Here is a 17,992-nt window from a genome sequence, read left to right as displayed (position 1 = left end):
GTGGCTTAGAATATAACCGCGTCAGGTATGCCTGTCATAAGAGGCGACTAAAATAACAAATTGTTTCATATCCCTAACAGGCCTCTTCGTAACAATTCCGGGATCTCTCGTACATAAATATCGCTAACAGCATAGAGGAATGTAGCATAATTTTAAGCGCTTATAATTATTGTTTTTGTAGTTTTACAATTATGCCTCATTAACTTATTGTTTCTTTCGTTTTCTTTGCAAACTATAGTTGTACCATTTGCCATAAAATGAGGCGCTCAGTAACAACAACAACAACACAAATAACAACAGTAGTAGCCAAATCAAGACGTGGTGTATTGTTTCAAGCAACGGAAAGACCGAGAGCAACCTTTAAACTACTATACTATCATAATACTAGACTGCAGAAAAGGATTTGAGAAATTTTCTTTCTTGGCGCAGTTGCAAGAAAGAGCGTTTAAAGCAATTTAATACAAGAACGAAATCCAATTTATATTTGCGCCAATTATAAGTTAATCGCTACATTTATAATCTGTAGTTTCTTCGCAGCTAAAAAAAATAAATAAAAACACAAAATTTAATATATAGAGGAGATATATAAAGAAAACAAAAGAAGACGGTGAGCTTCGTTCCACGTGGCAACAACAAACAATCCTTTAAATATACGCACATGCCCACAACAACTATTTCACGTAGTTAGACCCTGTTCCAGTTATTTATTATCGAAATAAAAGCAACAGACATACAAAATATAAAAAATTTCAGAATTATAGAAATTTCATACGCAAGTATTACAAGAAAGCGGCGGTGGTGTATATTGTGTTAGTGTGACGTTGTGAACAGAAAGTTTACAAAAATGTCGCAAGATCCACCACCACGCAATGAACCGCACGTGGAGCCGGTTAACGGCATCGTACAACCTCCAACTATACCTCCACCTGATCGACCCGGTCGCAATACAAACCAACTGCAGTATCTCATCAAAACTGTGATGAAGGCAATTTGGAAACATCATTTCTCATGGCCATTCCAGCAGCCGGTCGATGCAAAAAAATTAAACCTGCCCGATTATCATAAGATCATAACACATCCAATGGATATGGGTACGATTAAAAAACGTTTAGAGAATAATTATTATTGGTCAGCTAAAGAGGCCATACAAGATTTTAATACAATGTTCTCGAATTGTTATGTATATAATAAGCCCGGAGAGGATGTAGTTGTTATGGCACAGACGCTAGAAAAGGTCTTCCTGCAAAAAATCGAATCTATGCCCAAGGACGAGCTCGAATTGGAGCCAGTGACACCGAAGGGCGGTAAAAAAAAGCCACGTCCGCCAGGCAAACCAGCTACACCCAGTTCAGCATTGTTACATACGCCGGTTAGTGGTGGCGGTAAAGGTTCGACGGTGGCGTCTGCTGGTGCAACATCCGCTACTGGTGGTACTCCACGTGCGCCCGCACGCCCTCATTCGGCATTGAGCAGTACCGTCTCATCTACGGGAGGCGGCGGCACAACGTCTACAACTACACCCGCCATTCCACCCATTGGCACTGTGCCACCACAAACAGTGCCAGGTAGCACAAATACAACAACTACAGCCACACCTGGTGGTGCAGCGAACGCGGCGCTAGCTGGTGCTGGCGCCACAGTACTACCTACAGCCATATTATCAGCTAGTAGTATAGCAGGAAGTGGTTCCTTGGTGGGTAAAAATGCAGCATTGGGGACAAATGTTAGTGCCGCCGGTGCGGTAAATTCATCGTTAGTGGATGCCAGTGCCGCTGCTGGCGGTGGAGGCAGTGTAAATGGGGCGAGCAGTGGCGTTGGTGGTGCATCAAACACAGCAGCAGCCGTTGCAGCAGCATCTGCCACAGTATCTGCATATCATCACAGCAGCGTAAATAGTACTGCTGATACGGTAATACCACCACAACAACCAGCGAAAATGAAGAAGGGGGTGAAACGGAAGGCCGATACAACGACACCGACTGCGAATGCTTTTGAAATGCCACCATATGCGCAAATCGATTCCAAGAGCGCCAAAATAGCAACAAGGCGCGAGTCCAGTCGACAGGTAATGAATAAAAAGGTAGGCGAGCGCTGTTTAGTTGAGAGTTTAGAGCGAGTGTGCGAGGAATATAAAATAGGTGATAAGATGTTCATGAAAGAAATTGGAGTGAGATGGGGTTATGGTGTTTTAAAATTTTTGTTTGCTTTTTATTTTGTAATAGAAAACGGGTTGGCTTACTAAATATTTGTAATTTAAAGCTTTTCAACTTTCATCACATATGTCGTGGAATATATGCTTAAAATGTTTGAAAGTTTCAAATGTCAGACATGCAGCACTGTAGTTTGATGCCTCATATAATCATGCAATCTGATTTGCATTTTTGGCTTAATTTTTTTTTTAATTAATCCATCGTCCTATTCTATTTTTCTTTTACATTTATTTTGTCCTAACAATTTTTTCCTTATGGTGGTTATGGGGTTTCGAATGCAAGCAATTCATAGAAGAGAAAAAATGCATGAACGATAAATGGGGAGTTCCAAATAAAAACGCAATAATTGACTCGATAGCAAGTTTTTAGAAAAATGAGAAAAAGTGGCCAGTCTTAAATGGAGACACATTTTCAAATGATGTTTATATCATATTGAAGAAAATGAATTTTAATTTGAGAAAGTGCATTTTACTGCCTTTTTGCTATGGATGGCAGTATAGCAGTTAAGAAAAAACACACATAAAAAAAAACACATTTATCGGACAACTAGATTTGAAGTTGAGACGAACAGCATAGCAAAATTTAACTAAACTCTAAATGCATTTCCCCCAAATTGTATCTCCTCGTGCCTCGATACACCAAAAAATTTTTCCAACAAAAGTTTTGCTGCATTCATTGGTATATACTGGTTCTTTTGCTAGTATATTTTTTCCAAAAATGTACAAAGCTATAACAAAATAAAATTATTTAATCATATATTAGACTCTTATTACCCTAACCTGTAAATTTTCTACAATTATTGCGAAATTCTTAAGTATTGTTTACGCTAAGCACGATCTATTGTCAAAAATTTTCCATGAAACACTCTTTTCTATAAAATCGGGTCGATAAAGAAAAAAAAAATAACACAATTAAATTTTAAAAGCTAAACAATGGCACGCTTTTAACCACATTTGTATAATACATATCCGAAAAATTTCTAAACTTGTGTGGGTTGCATGATAGTGTTTTAGTGGCAGCTAGTTTTTTATAAAATTATATTATATATATACTAGCTGGCAGTACGTTACGTTACATGACGCTACATCCTTTCCCAAGTCCCAAACTCCATTCAGCTCCTTCGCTCCGCCACGACCCCACTGTTTTTGTAAGCTAACATTCATTGCGATAGCCATCAATTCATTGTACAAAAATCTCTCATCACGCCATTGCGCTGCGCCTCCTAAAACATAGCGATATTCCATTTTTATTTCTTTCCTTATTAATTTATAATTAAATTTAATTAAAAAATAAATATGATGAAGTACGGCTCAATGTGGCAAATTTTTCTTAGTATTTATTTTTAATACTTTCTACAGGATCTTACATTCCAAGGATCCGCTTATCCAATGTCACCAATGGCTGTTGCCGGCATGGCGCCTGGCGGTATGGGTGTTGCCGGTGGTGCTGCCGGTGGAGTTCCTGGCGCTGTTAAAAATAAAGAGAAACTTTCGGACGCGTTAAAATCATGCAATGAAATCCTTAAAGAGTTATTCTCCAAAAAGCACTCTGGGTACGCCTGGCCTTTTTACAAACCTGTCGACGCAGAGCTACTGGGTTTGCACGACTACCACGATATTATCAAAAAGCCCATGGATCTTGGCACTGTGAAACAAAAAATGGACAATCGAGAATATAAAAGTGCACCCGAATTTGCCGCCGATGTACGATTAATATTCACTAATTGTTATAAATATAATCCACCAGATCACGACGTTGTCGCTATGGGACGTAAACTGCAGGATGTCTTCGAAATGCGCTACGCCAATATACCCGATGAGCCGGTGGCAAATGCACATGCGGCCGCCGCAGCTGCCGCCCATCATGCATTTTCCACGACATCGAAACGTGGCGGCGCCAGCGGCGTTGCGGTTGCTGGGGCTGTCGGCGGTGGTGACGCCAGTGACTCATCGTCTGATGAATCTTCGGATACAGAAAACGAATCCAATTCTGATGAGGAGCGCAATGCTAAACTAAAATTGCTAGAAGCCAAGCTACTTGACCTGCAGGAAGAGATGCGCAAACTAATGGAGGAAGCGTCCAATAAAAAGAAAGCAAAGAAAAAGTTAAAAGAGAAGAAGAAGAGTGGCGCTGGCGTAGGAGCTGGTGGTGCAATGGCTGGTGTGGGTGGAGCGCATGCACAAACTGGAGTTGGTGTTGTAGGCACTGGCGTGGGTGTTAGTGCAGCAATGGCTGGTGCGAATTTACATGGTAATGATTTGGCTGCCGCCATGGCAATTGGGCAATTGGGAGCGGGGCCGACAAGCGGTAAAGGCGCCTCGTTAGGCGCTGGTTTAACGGGTGCAGTGGCGGCAACGACTGGTGGTAAAGGCAACAAAGTGAAAGGACAACGCGGTCCCAAAGCTGGTGCGTCTGGTGGTGGTGCAGCGGGCGCTGGTGGCACAGCGGGTGGTAATAAACGTGCGAAGGGTGGCGCAGCTGCAGCAAACGCTGCTAGTGGCGGTGCGGCAGGTGGTGTTGGTGGCGCTGCTGCGCGCGGCACCAATAAAAAGAAACCCAGTCAAGTGATGAACTTCGATTCGGAAGAGGAGGATACGGCCAAGCCGATGTCTTATGACGAGAAGCGTCAGTTATCGTTAGATATTAATAAATTACCAGGTAAAATGTGAAAGTTTTTTTTTTTAGTTTTCGGTCAAAAATTACTTATTGTAACTCTTTCTCCCTACTTTAATTAAGGCGACAAGCTTGGACGAGTAGTGCATATAATACAAAATCGAGAGCCTTCATTGCGTGACTCCAATCCAGATGAGATCGAAATCGATTTTGAGACATTGAAGCCATCAACGCTGCGCGAACTTGAAAGCTATGTTGCATCCTGTCTACGCAAAAAAACTCGTAAGCCCTACTGTAAGTTTATCCCAATGACACGCACTACTAGAAAAAATAAAAAACAACAAAAAATAAAGAAATACAATTCGAATTTTAGAAGAAGTACAATAATAATAATAATTAGCAAAAAACTTTTAACTCGATATATTCATACGTATCTTTAGAAAACTGTTAAAATTAGTGAAATTTTTTAAAGAGCAACAGAATGTAAAGCGTTCAAATTTCTGGAAATTTTTTGCAATTATCCAATTATATATTAACGTAGATGAGAGAAAGAAATCAATACCAAAATAATATAAAATACAAGCAGTAGTTATTTACGAATTAAGCTTCTGGCCGTAATAAATAAATAAATAATCTAATCTATTACTGCTTCGTTTGGGCAAATTTTATACAGTTCGAAATTGTTTCAAACTTATTGTTTCGTACAAAAGATGAAACCTTAACTTATCAAAAGTTTTCGCGCACCTTTATATATTTACGCACATACGCACACACACACAAATACACTCAGTAATAACATGCGTGCACTTGCAAACACAATTCCTCGTATAAAATCTTTGAGTTACCTTATGTGGTCTTGCATTCTGCTTGAATTGCTGCCGAATTTCCAAAGCTATGACATAAGCTGTTTGCAAGTTTTTGCTTTTGTGGTTGTTGCTAGCGTTGTTTCGCCGAATTTGCTAGTTTGATAGCTAGTTAATGTACATTCTATTTAGATTGTTCTAAATGGGCCGGTACTTAGTTTATTTAAGCAATTTTTTTTTATAAATTTTTACCTTTTTGGAGAAATACAGTCATTCTCAGTCAAAAGAAGCCGGACAAGTTCTTTCAAAAAACAAATTTATCCCATTTGGTTTTCGTGTTCAAGACCGCATTTGTTATTTCAATCAAAATTTGTTTCTCCATTAAAATTTGATACCCTTTCATCAAGAATGTAATTTTTTAAATCATAGTCTGCTTTTTTTCACCAAATGGGATTTTGTAAGCAAACTAAGTACACAATTTTTCCACTTAGCCTAAGGCCCATGCTGCTATGGCTTTATAGCTATATTATAATTTTAGCTTTTGAATAAATAAATAATTTTTCCATTGCCCTGAATAGTAAGTTTTGTCAAATTTGTGTAGCTTTTTTAAATTTATAAGAACTCCGAAAACTTTCAAATACTTATTATTTACATTATATGCTTCCTTTTCCTAAAAATTTTGGGTTTCAAATTAAAAAAAACAGAATTTCCGTCGCTTTTCGCATTTTAATTTCAAAATTTACAGAAAAAAATTGAATTAACGAAAAAAAATAATAATTGTGTTAAAAAGGACTGTTTTTAAATTGCCTTCAAGATTAAGCCAAATACTTTTTGTTTTGTTTTTTAAATACTTTTCAGAGCAATTCTCTTTCCTTGGAGATTGTCTTTCAAGTTTTCGAAAATTTGTTTCAATAAGGTTGTTTTTTTACAATTTGAAAGTTTACTTCATAAAAAAAGGAACATTGAATCAAATCGTCTGATTTAAAAAAAAAAAAAACATTCGTCAAATTCATCAACCAGGTGTTTTACTAGATTGTGGGCTGGAAAAAATTTCATTTTCCATTTTTTGTTATTGTTTGAGGGATAATGCTTTTTTCTCCAGAATTTTTTTGTTCTTAATTATAACATACGGATTTTGTTTTAACTAAGACCAAATCGAAAATCATTTCCCATAATATTTACTTTTTTATATTTGCACTTAAATAATTTGTGACTAATACAATTTCCTCTACTATAAAATGTTAAATTTGTCAAAAAAAGGAAATAAAAATGAAAAAATTGTAATGAAAAAAAAAAAAAATGCAAAATATATGTTGCGAAACTAAATGGAAAATGAAACCGATTTTCCATAGAACAATTCAATATTATATAGTAGTGACTGTGTTAATTGGATGAACTAAACACCTACGAAAAATTAAGAAAAACATAAAAGAAAAAATTATCAAACATACGACATTCTATAAATTTTTCTTACTTACATTTACTAAGACAATTCTTACTTTGTTTTACTAAAGACCTGCTGCAATTAGTTTTATGTGTTGATGCTTTATATGATTTTTAATTGCTTAGTTTTTGTTGCTTCTGTGTTATTTTTGTGTTTTTTTTTTTGCAAGTTTAAATACGAAATATCAAAACATGTATGTATATATCGATTGGTGAATGGAAGTTTTGCTTTTTAACATGCTTTTTATTAGAATTTTCATAGAACTGTAGATAAAAAAATTTCTAGTTTATTTTAAAGCAAATATGTGCAAATTTTTCTTTAAAGCTTGCATGTTTTATTTTTGTTATACTCTGGTAATTGGTGGCAAAAAGAAAAATAATTTGAGGGAACCAAAGGCGAAAAGCAAAAATTGCAAATCATATGTAATAATAAAAATAATAAATAAATAAATACAAGGCGCGATAACCCCCGACCCCGCTTGGAAAATGCTAATTGAAAAAAATTGTTTCTAAAATTAAATAAAGTCTTATGGTAGAATATTATATATTTTAGCACAAATACAAATTAGGGTTTTACGTTAAAGACACAATTTACTTAAACTATTTTGCTACGTTCCCTTTAGTTTAATAAGTGAAAAAATACCCTAAAATGGAAGAAAAATCTTCCTTTAAACCACATTCATAACACCTACTTTCCCCCTTAATCGGTTTTCCTGCTGAAAGAGAAACGTGAAGAAACTTCCAAGGATTTTTTATTTAGAATTAGGCTGATGAAAAAAGAAAAAAACTAAAGAGAAAGAAGTAAATTAATAAATTATAAAAGAAATATAAAAAAAAAATAAATAAATAAAAAAAAAATAAATAAAAACAAGTAAGGAAAGCTAAGTTCGGGTGTAACCAAACATTACATACTCAGCTGAGAGGGTAACCCTGGTATGTGTTTGTATGACATGTGTATCAAATTAAAGGTGTTAATGATTATTTAAAGCGTAGTGGGCCTTAGTTCTATATGTGGACGCCTTTTCGAGATATTGCAATAAGGGTGGACCAGGGGTGACTCTAGAATGTGTTTGTATGATATGGGTATCAAATTAAAAGTATTAATGAGGGTTTTAAAAGGGAGTAGCCTTTAGTTGTATATGTGAAGGCGTTTTCGATATATCGACCAAAATGTGGACCAGGGTGACCCAGAACATCTGTCGGGTACCGCTAATTTATTTATATACATATGTCATACCACTAACAGTATTCCTGCCAAGATTCCAAGGGCTTTTGATTTCGCCCTGCAGAACTTTTTCATTTTCTTCTACTTAATATGGTAGGTGTCACACCCATTTTACAAAATTTTTTCCAAAATTATATTTTGCGTCAAAAAACCAATCCAATTACCATGTTTCATCTCTTTTTTCATATTTGGTACAGAATTATGGCATTTTTTTCATTTTTCGTAATTTTCGATATCGGAAAAGTGGGCGTGGTCATAGTCGGATTTCGGCCATATTTTTTACCAAGATAAAGTGTCTTCAGATAAGTACGTGAACTAAGTTTAGTTAAGATATATCGTTTTTTGCGCAAGTTATCGTGTTAACGGCCGAGCGGAAGGACAGACGGTCGACTGTGTATAAACGCTGGGCGTGGCTTCAACCGATTTCGCCCATTTTCACAGAAAATAGTTATCGTCATAGAATCTATGTCCGTACCAAATTTCACAAGGATTGGTAAATTTTTGGTCGACTTATGGCATTAAAAGTATTCTAGACGAATTAAATGAAAAAGGTCGGAGTTACGCCCATTTTGAAATTTTCTTTTATCTTTGTATTTTGTTGCACCATATCATTACTGGAGTCGAATGTTGACATAATTTACTTTTATACTGTAAAGATATTAAATCTTTTGTTAAAATTTGACTTAAAATTGACTTTTTTTTTTAAAAGTGGGCGTGTTCGTCATCCGATTTCGCTAATTTTTATTTAGCACACATATAGTAATAGGAGTAACGTGCCTACCAAATTTCATCATGATATCTTCAACGACTGCCAAATTACAGCTTGTAAAACTTTTAAATTACCTTCATTTAAAAGTTGGCGGTACCACGCCCATTGTCCAAAATTTTTCTAATTTTCTATTTTGCGTCATAAGGTCAACGCACCTACCAAGTTTCATCGCTTTATCCGTCTTTGGTAATGAATTATCGCACTTTTTCGGTTTTTCGAAATTTTCGATATCGAAAAAGTGGGCGTAATTGTAGTCCGATTTCGTTCATTTTAAATAGCGATCTGAGATGAGTGCCCAGGAATACCAAATTTCATCAAGATACCTCAAAATTTACTCAAGTTATCGTGTTTACAGACGGACGAACAGACGGACGGACATGGCTAAATGAATTTCTTTTTTCACCCAGATCATTTTGATATATAAAAGTCTATGTCTCGATTAGTTTATGCCGTTACGGATTACCGTTATGGGAACAAAGTTAATATACTCTGTGAGCTCTGCTCAGCTGAGTATAATAAAAAAAAAAAATAAAATAAAAAAAAAATAAATAAGAAAAAAATAAAAAAATAGATAAATATAAAAAAATAAATAAACATAAAAAAACAAACATAAAAAAATAAGTAAATATAAAAAATAAATAAATATATAAAATAAATAAATATAAAAAATAAATAAATATAAAAAATAAATAAATATAAAAAAATAAAATATAAATAAATATAAAAAATATATAAAAATAAATTTAAGAAATTTAAATAATACAAAATATAATATAAAAAATAAAACAATTCATATGTAATGAAAAAGAATACAAAATAAAAGTGCAAATTAAAAAAAATAATGACTTAAAAAAATAGTTGAAAAAAAAAATTAAAAATAAACAAATCTAAAAAAAATTAGTAAACTAAAATAAAGTTAAACTAAAAAACTAAAATAAGAAAACTAAAATTTAGGAAACCATTTAGAATTAAAATAAAACTCGAATTTTATATATAAAAATATACAAATAATTTACTCTAATACGAATATAAAAAATTTAAAAATATGCAAAAAATTTAATATGTATAAAAAAATGTAAGGCACAAATTAGAAAACAAATAGAGTATATAAAAAAAGTAAAAAAAATGAAATTAAAAATAAAATAATAATAAAAACAAAATAAATGAAATATAAAGAATGATAAAAAAATGTATATCCCTTTTTTGTTAAACGCATATAAAAGTTAACATATTTATATAATGTAATGAAAGAAATATGTATGTTATGATCACAATATACATACATATAAATATAATACACATCATTTAATTTAGTAGAAATTAAAAAAAATTATGTTTTCGAAAAAATTTTTAATTTTATGAAACTGAATGAAATAGTTTGCAAATAATTAACGTTTAAAAATGAATTAGGGCTTAAGCTTTTACTTTCATTATCATTTCTCTTTACTTATCCCTAGATTACCCTAATCCATATCGTAAGCTTATTTTTCTGCAATCATCAAGATCGGTGCTTCTTCTTACGCACATTAGATACCGCACGCTAACCTCTGAACGACAATTCTTTGTTACTGCAATACGTCTTTGGAACTCCCTACCAACAAGTCTTCGACTCTTAAGTAATGCTCTGCACTTCAAAAAAGAGCTAACATCATTTTTGAACGACTCTTAAACTGGATCTCAAATTGTTGTTAAAATGTTCATTTCTAAGTCCCTTTTCCTTTCTCTGTGTCTTCTTTCTTTATTTGTTAAATACTATTCGATCTATAATCAGCCAAAGGTTATCATCACTACTGCTGTCTTTTAATATTTATTAATTACTTTTCTTTAGTTTTAAGATTTACATCTGCATACATAAATATTTAACTATTATCTGTTATATTTAATTTAAATTGATTAATCTAATTTGTTATTATAAATGTTCAATTTTTATAGCTCATGCTATTCATGACTAGCACTGTTAAATAATTTGTCAAAATTGTTGTGCTAGGAACAAATTTTCAAATAAATACATACATACACACATACATACATAATGTTTTTAGTATCCAAAACATTATTTTTATAATTTTGTTTTGCTTTTTCAGTTTATCATATATTGGCTTTTTATATATTTGAAAATATTTAAAAAATTTTTGTATCTTTTCTTGTTTTTCTGTTTTTGGGTGTTTTGTGTTGTTTTATAATTTAAGTATTTATTTTATATTTTAATTTATCACTACTTTGATGTTATGTCTTATTGTCCAACTATTTTTCATGTTAGAATTCGACCGAAATTTTTAATCTTGCGATAGGTTTTAAAGTGACTTGCCACTGCGCTAGAAAGTTGAATGCTTGTAGAAGTAACTTCACTACAAACATATTACAATATTCCAAGCAGTACCGAAAGATTTAAAATAAAAATATTACAAAACATATTAGTAAAACTAAATGCAGTTTTTCACAGAGACAACACAATTCAAATATACTGTTATAAAAAATCAAAAAAAATTAAAAAAAAAAAAAAAAGCAAGACTAATTGGACAACTAGATTTACTGCAAAGTACATCGTTTTAGGTTGCGGGTTTGAATCGGGCTCAAGGCCTAACAATAATTATTTTATCTTATTATTATTATGATCCATTGTTTTTAAATGAAAAAAAAAAAATGATTTAAATTAGAATAGAGGAAAGAAAAAATTAAGACAGCTGCCAACGCTCGTTGTATAAATCCATTTCGGGAACTGCTAAATTCCTTCATCGGCAACGTTTAGGCGTCGCTGCTATAACAATTCAGCTATCACAGCTGTCTTCATTATTTCTACTTCTATCCTGTTTCTTGCCAATTGATTTTCACAGCGCTGCGACATCTGTTGCAGAAACGATGTGAAAATGGGACCTGTTTTAGGTGTTAAAATTATCTATGACTCTCCTTTGTTGTTGTTGTTTTAGCGATAAGGTTACTTTCCGTAGGCTTTGGGGGGGGGGAATGTTATCGATGTGATGATCCTTTGCCGGATACCGATCCGGTAACACAACACCATTGATTTATTAGCCCGCCCATCTCGAGAACGATTTATATGGTCACATTAAACCTGCAGGTCATCCCTCCCTACCCCACCCCGAAGTTTCATAAGGAGCTTTGGGTCGCCAAAGCCTCGTCTGTTGGTGAAACGGGATTCGCCGCTCGAAGTTGAAGTTGCCAATTGCGCTATACAACCCCTTGAATCTCATAACTCTTCTTTCATATATGGTAATAATGCCAGCTTTAAAAGTTAGCTTAAATGGTATCTATTCTGTTTTCTAAACTATGTTAAAAAGAGTTTTGAACAAAAAACTGATTTGAATACATATTAGCAACGCACAATATCGCTGTGAAAACGATTTTTTTGTTCTGTTGTTGTTGTTGTTGTACAGTGTAACCCCATTTAATTTAATAATTTTTTTTTATCCTGAAAAACTGTGTTTCTGTTGTTGTTGTTGTTGTGGTGTGCGACCAATTACAAATTGTATTCAATATCCTCTGTAGTTTCAACAGTAGTGGACCATAGTGAGAGAGGTGTTAGAGGCGTTGGTTCCACATTGCACTTAAGGAGATGGTTGGTGTCACATGGTTGAGACACAATGCTGTCATGTGGAGACACATTTACATACTGTATGTCGGGGTTGATTCTGGATAGGTAAGAGTTTAGCCTGTTACATTACCCAGATCGAAGTTGAGCTAGAGCGATGTGAGTTTCCCTAGGGAGTTTGCGTTTCTCTTCTGCGGCTTATGGTATAACCCCTGTGTTTCTGCTGATAGAGGGTATTGAATATAAGCTGCCGATATATGTATGTATCATTAGCAAGTTTCAAATATATTCATATCTAAACTAATACCGTTTTCATAGAGAAATATTTATGATGGCTAACTTTATCTAAAATAAAAAATTAACTTCGTACTAAAAAGTTTGCAGACCGCTCCAATAATATTTTTAATTGATTTTTTTTTTTGTTTGTTAATCAATAATTTTTGTGCAAATTTATTTGTAATTTTTAATTGGTTTTTATTTTTTTTTTGTAAAATTTTCCTAAATTTATTTTATTTTTTTAATTAACTAATTTTTTGTTTAAATTTATTTAAATATTTTTTTGTAAATTATATTTATTTTTAAATCATCTTCCACTACGCAAGCGATTGTACGTTTTTTTAAATAATTTTTATTGTTGCTTTTTACATCCTACCATTTTTGCGCTTTCTTAGAAATATGTAAACGCATTTCTTCTTTATGTAGCTAAAAAATTTACAATCTAGCAGTTGTACCTACATATGTACGTTTCTTTTTTATACATTAGATTCAATTCAAATAAAAATAGAATAGTTTCAGCGAACTAACACAATATTAAGACAATGTTGCATATCCATTTCATTTTAAAATAAAAACCAAATATAGACTAGTTTTATACTAACGAAATATTTTTTCTTCTCTTTTCCATATTTTAAAAAATTTGTAAATGAACATTTGCTTGTACGCTCACAGATAAAAAGCCATCAGGTAAATCTAAAGATGAGCAAATTGCGGAGAAAAAACAGGAATTGGAAAAGCGTTTACAGGATGTCACCGGTCAATTGGGCACAAGCAAGAAAACGGCCAAAAAAGGTAAATATAAAACTTATTTTTGAATGATTTATAGTGAACAATAAAAAAAATTTCCGTTAAATTGAATATGAAAAATAGATCAAAAAAATGCAGTAATAACTTTTTATAAACAATTAATAACAGCCATTTTGGTATTTTTCTGACAAATATAGTCTGAACAAATATAGTCCAGCCCGTCTAGTTCACTCTAATTAAAATAATAAACTGGTCACAAGGTTTGTTGTTGTTTTTGTTGTTGTGGCGATAAGGAAACTCCCCGAAGTCCTCGGATGCAGATGCCCGACCATCTCGGGAACGATTTGGTATGACCACATGAAGCCTTCTAGGTCATACCGCCCACTAACCCGCTGTGGCGGTCACAAGGTTTCTTTCGGCCATGTGCGCAGAATTCTGAGGAGTTTAAGCATTGGTTCCTTAAATAACATTTAATATTCAGCGATGTCATGGAATGCGATTGTCGGAATCGGATTTGAAACCAATAAATATTTCTGAAATGAATTCAAAAAATTTTAGTTTGGTAATTGATACTATGACACCCTTGATGACTTACTTACTTAACTGGCGCCTAACTGTTTAAACGATTATGGACGTCCAACACCACTTTCTCTTTTTTTTTATTCATTGAACATTTTTTTAGATAAAGTGTGAGGCTGTAGCGCAGTGGCTTGTAACTTGATCGCAAGACCTCCCCGTTAAGTTGAAATTTTGAAATATCTCGACCCGGGTGCCACCTATCGGTATTTTCTCCTTATTTAATGCATTGTCATATGGTTCTCAGCTAGTTGTGAGGTATAAGTTTGTAAGTCAATCTGATCCGTAAAATTTTTCTAAATATGTAGATACGTCCGCCACCTTGCGGGCTCTTGCTGTCACATTGTCACGGTTCCCTGATCTAAGTGTACGGATTCACGTTTCTGGCTCAGTGAGAAGTTACTCAAAAATCGACCGCTAAATCTAGCATGCGTGCATGTATTTTCTTAAGATCTTTAAATATATTGATACCTGCCCAATCTACACCGTTTCCAGTTATAGTGTAGAAACTGTCACTTGAATTTTAGAGTAGTCGATTGAATTTTACAAAGCATTAATTGGATTTTGAAGTAGTCAATTTGATTTTAGACAAATTAGAAGTATTTAGGCTGTGTGTGCCCAATGGCAGTCACAGGAGTATTCACGCCTTGAGATGGTGGCAAACGTCTGTTTGCATGTGCTCTACGACGTCTGGCATAAAAGGCGGTATGTGCTGGAGCCGCTGCATTTTCTTTCACTGCTATGTATGCATACTTCTCCCTTGACTCCTGTCCTGCACAAACACTGCAAACACCATACAATTCTCAAATTTCTATTTTTGGGAATAATTTCCCGCATAAACACACAATTTAGTTTGTGAAATCAACTCGCACAGTTTTGATAAAAACAAAAAAAAAATAAAATGTAAGGCGCGATAACCTCCGAAGAGATCTAAGGCAGAGCTTCTCTTCCAATTTGCGTCGTGCTCCTCTTGATTTTCCCTACAAATTGGCCGGACGGGACCTACATGTTTTATGCCGACTCCGAACGGCATCTACAAGGCAGATGAGTTTTCACTGAGAGTTTTTCATGGCAGAAATACACCCGGAGCGCTTGCCAAACACTGCCGAGGGGCGACCCCGCTTAGAAAAGTTTTCTTCTAATTTAAAAACCTTATTTCTAAAATTTTGATGTTGCTTTGCCCGGGGTGCGAACCCAGGGCATACGGCGTGGTAGGCGGAGCACGCTACCATCACACCACGGTGGCCGCCAGTTCAGCACAGTTTTGATAGTTTTTCCTAAATTTTTGCAGTGCTGGAAAGTTCCAGAGGAATATTAGTTTAGATACCTAAAATTTAGATGAACTCGCACCCAGCCGGTAGTGTGCTCTGCCTAGAACATCGAAGGTCCCGAGCAAAGTAAAATCAAAATTTTAGAAAAAAAAATTGTTTTTAACATTCCGAATGTACTTCTGCCGTGAAAATATTTCGGAAAATCGCGCCAAGTATTAACTTTTTTTTTATTTTTTAATTGAATTTTAAAAAACGCCGTTTGGATTTTAGAAAATATCAATTGGAGTTTAGAAAAATAATTATAAACACTAAAATATTTTAACTTTCATCACATTTCAAGCGTCATCTCTTTGTTTTTGCTATTATCTTTGCAGACGAATCATCATCAAATAAAGTGGAAACGGTACCGCCCACGAATCGCCTTTCTTCAAGTTCCAGCTCTAGCGATTCATCATCGTCCAGTTCAAGCGATAGCAGTTCCAGCGATTCGAGTGATAGCGAAGCAGGTTAGAACGCTCTTTTTTTGTTAATTTCAAATATATTTTATTATTAGAAACAAAGAAATTAGTTTGCAAAAGCGGCTTGTTGTATAGACATATTCTGCTTAAATCCTAGAAATTTCTCGTCGTGAAGTTACTATGCATTTTTTTTTAATACTGTTTGAATATTTTAATTTTATTGTCAATGTTGTGTTTATTCATTTTGTTTTATTTTTTCTCGTGTTTTTTTTTTTTAATATTTTGCGACTTTCAATGCTGATCGATTTTGAAATTCGATAGATATCGGCCTGCTTATTTTTTTTTATAAATTTGTTAAGATTACTTCAAGTTTTTGTTATCAGCTTGTGCTGGTAATGATAAACTTCTCCAGAAGCGCATTTCATACCATTTTCTCTCGTTTCCTTACCTAAAATATGTATTTTTCGAGATGGGTGTCACAATGTTGTAATGTATAAATAAATTAAAAGTAAACGTTTTACAAAGTTGGCAAATCTTAAAATTAAAAAAAGCCGAATCACAATTTAGGCCATGAAATATTCCATACACCCACCGAACTTTAACGTACATATGCGCAAAGTCTAAGAAAACAAATGTATTTAAAAAACGTATTTCGTACCGCCTATTTAATTTCTTTTTGAAGAACGCCACATCTCTAAATTTTGATAAATAACCCTATTCGACAAAAGAAGGCCGCTCCATTAATTGGTATAAAAACGCCCTATTGTATATAATAGACCAGCGCCACCTAACGTTTTTTTTTTTTTCAACTACTTCACAAAAAGCAGAATATGTCTTGAATTTGCTAAAATACGTAAATTATAACATATACATACTATTACTATATATACATATAAAAATTATCAGTACTTTTTGTAACTAACATTTGATTGACAATTTACCATCCACCCCAAGTGCAAGTAGTTCGTGAAATATTAAATAATTTCAACCCCCCATGGGTATAGAAGTAATTTTTTTTTGATTGAAAAAAAAAAGAAGTCTTAAATAATTATGCGAGTGAAAAAATCGTGAAGCAATTGTGTATTGGGGGCAGCCAATCAGAGAGCGAGAGTGCAAGATCGAGAGAGATTGAAGAAAGAGAGCGAGCATAAGCATATCAATTTGTGCTGTTATAAGTTTATCAGAGTTTGAGACCTTACTAAACAAAATCATAATAATTTTTAAAGTGTGTGCAAAAGGTTTTTTTATGAAAACAAAAGAATACAAATATTTTATAAATATTATGAACAAAACATTAATGTGTGCTTGAATTCAATAGCTAAACAAACTTCTACAAATGTTATAATAATATATTATTTAAAAGAAAAAAAAAAAACAGTATTATGCTTTAGAGAAAGAAGAACTTAAAAATTATAAATTCACAAACCAAATGAATGAAGTTTCACACTGATAGAAATTGTACGATAAAATATAGGAAATAAACAATTAAAAAAAATTATGCATAAAAATTACTATCAGAAAAAAATTACAAACCTAGCATAACAAAAAACTATTTACGTCCTTATAGTTTTTAAATTAACCCTCAAATAATAAAAGATAAAATAGGCGCTGAGTATAAAATAAATTTTATCTTATTTTACTTTTTATTAATTTGAGGTTAATAAGTACTTATTCAGACAATTCACTAGGTCTCCTATTCACCGTATGTGCTATGCTTTAATAAAAATTTATGTTGGAAACCATGGAAACAACTGAAATCTTCAAATTTTACATGAATAGGGCACTCTTGTGAATTGCCCAATTGTTATTTATATTTAATAAAAATTGTCAAAAATGTCTGTTATATTTTTTTTACTAGGGTATGCGTTAAGCATTTGTTTAAATTTATTTATTTTAATTGTTGTATGAGTAGGCATGAAATCAAATTTGTTAAATAAATGATATGCATAGCTAGAGCGTGGCAGCAGAGGAAAAATTTTTACTGAGTTTAACTTTGGCAAATTGCAAATAAATAACGAAATCTGGCAGTTCTTTTTCACTAAACTAATTCTTAA

General features: G+C 33.3%; 1 protein-coding gene across 23 annotated transcripts in view; it reads left to right on the top strand.

Annotated features, from left to right (window-relative positions):
* The window catches only part of fs(1)h (female sterile (1) homeotic), a 93,808-nt gene that overhangs the window by 34,541 nt on the left and 41,275 nt on the right, over positions 1–17,992 (top strand). For 20 of the 23 annotated variants that reach the window (XM_067780790.1, XM_067780788.1, XM_067780786.1 and 17 more), the window contains 5 exons: positions 239–2,080; positions 3,569–4,868; positions 4,947–5,117; positions 13,559–13,678; positions 15,855–15,986. In XM_067780790.1, coding sequence (XP_067636891.1) covers positions 845–2,080; positions 3,569–4,868; positions 4,947–5,117; positions 13,559–13,678; positions 15,855–15,986 — 2,959 coding nt within the window. In that variant the 5' untranslated portion in view covers positions 239–844. The remainder of the gene's footprint in view (positions 1–238; positions 2,081–3,568; positions 4,869–4,946; positions 5,118–13,558; positions 13,679–15,854; positions 15,987–17,992) is intronic. The other 3 variants (XM_067780799.1, XM_067780797.1, XM_067780798.1) reach the window with 3 other exon arrangements.

This window comes from Eurosta solidaginis, chromosome 4, assembly GCF_040869045.1.
Source record: "Eurosta solidaginis isolate ZX-2024a chromosome 4, ASM4086904v1, whole genome shotgun sequence".
In the NCBI taxonomy this organism is placed as follows: domain Eukaryota; kingdom Metazoa; phylum Arthropoda; class Insecta; order Diptera; family Tephritidae; genus Eurosta; species Eurosta solidaginis.
The sequence above is the reverse complement of the archived record's forward strand: the minus strand, read 5'-3'. Positions and strand labels throughout refer to the sequence as shown.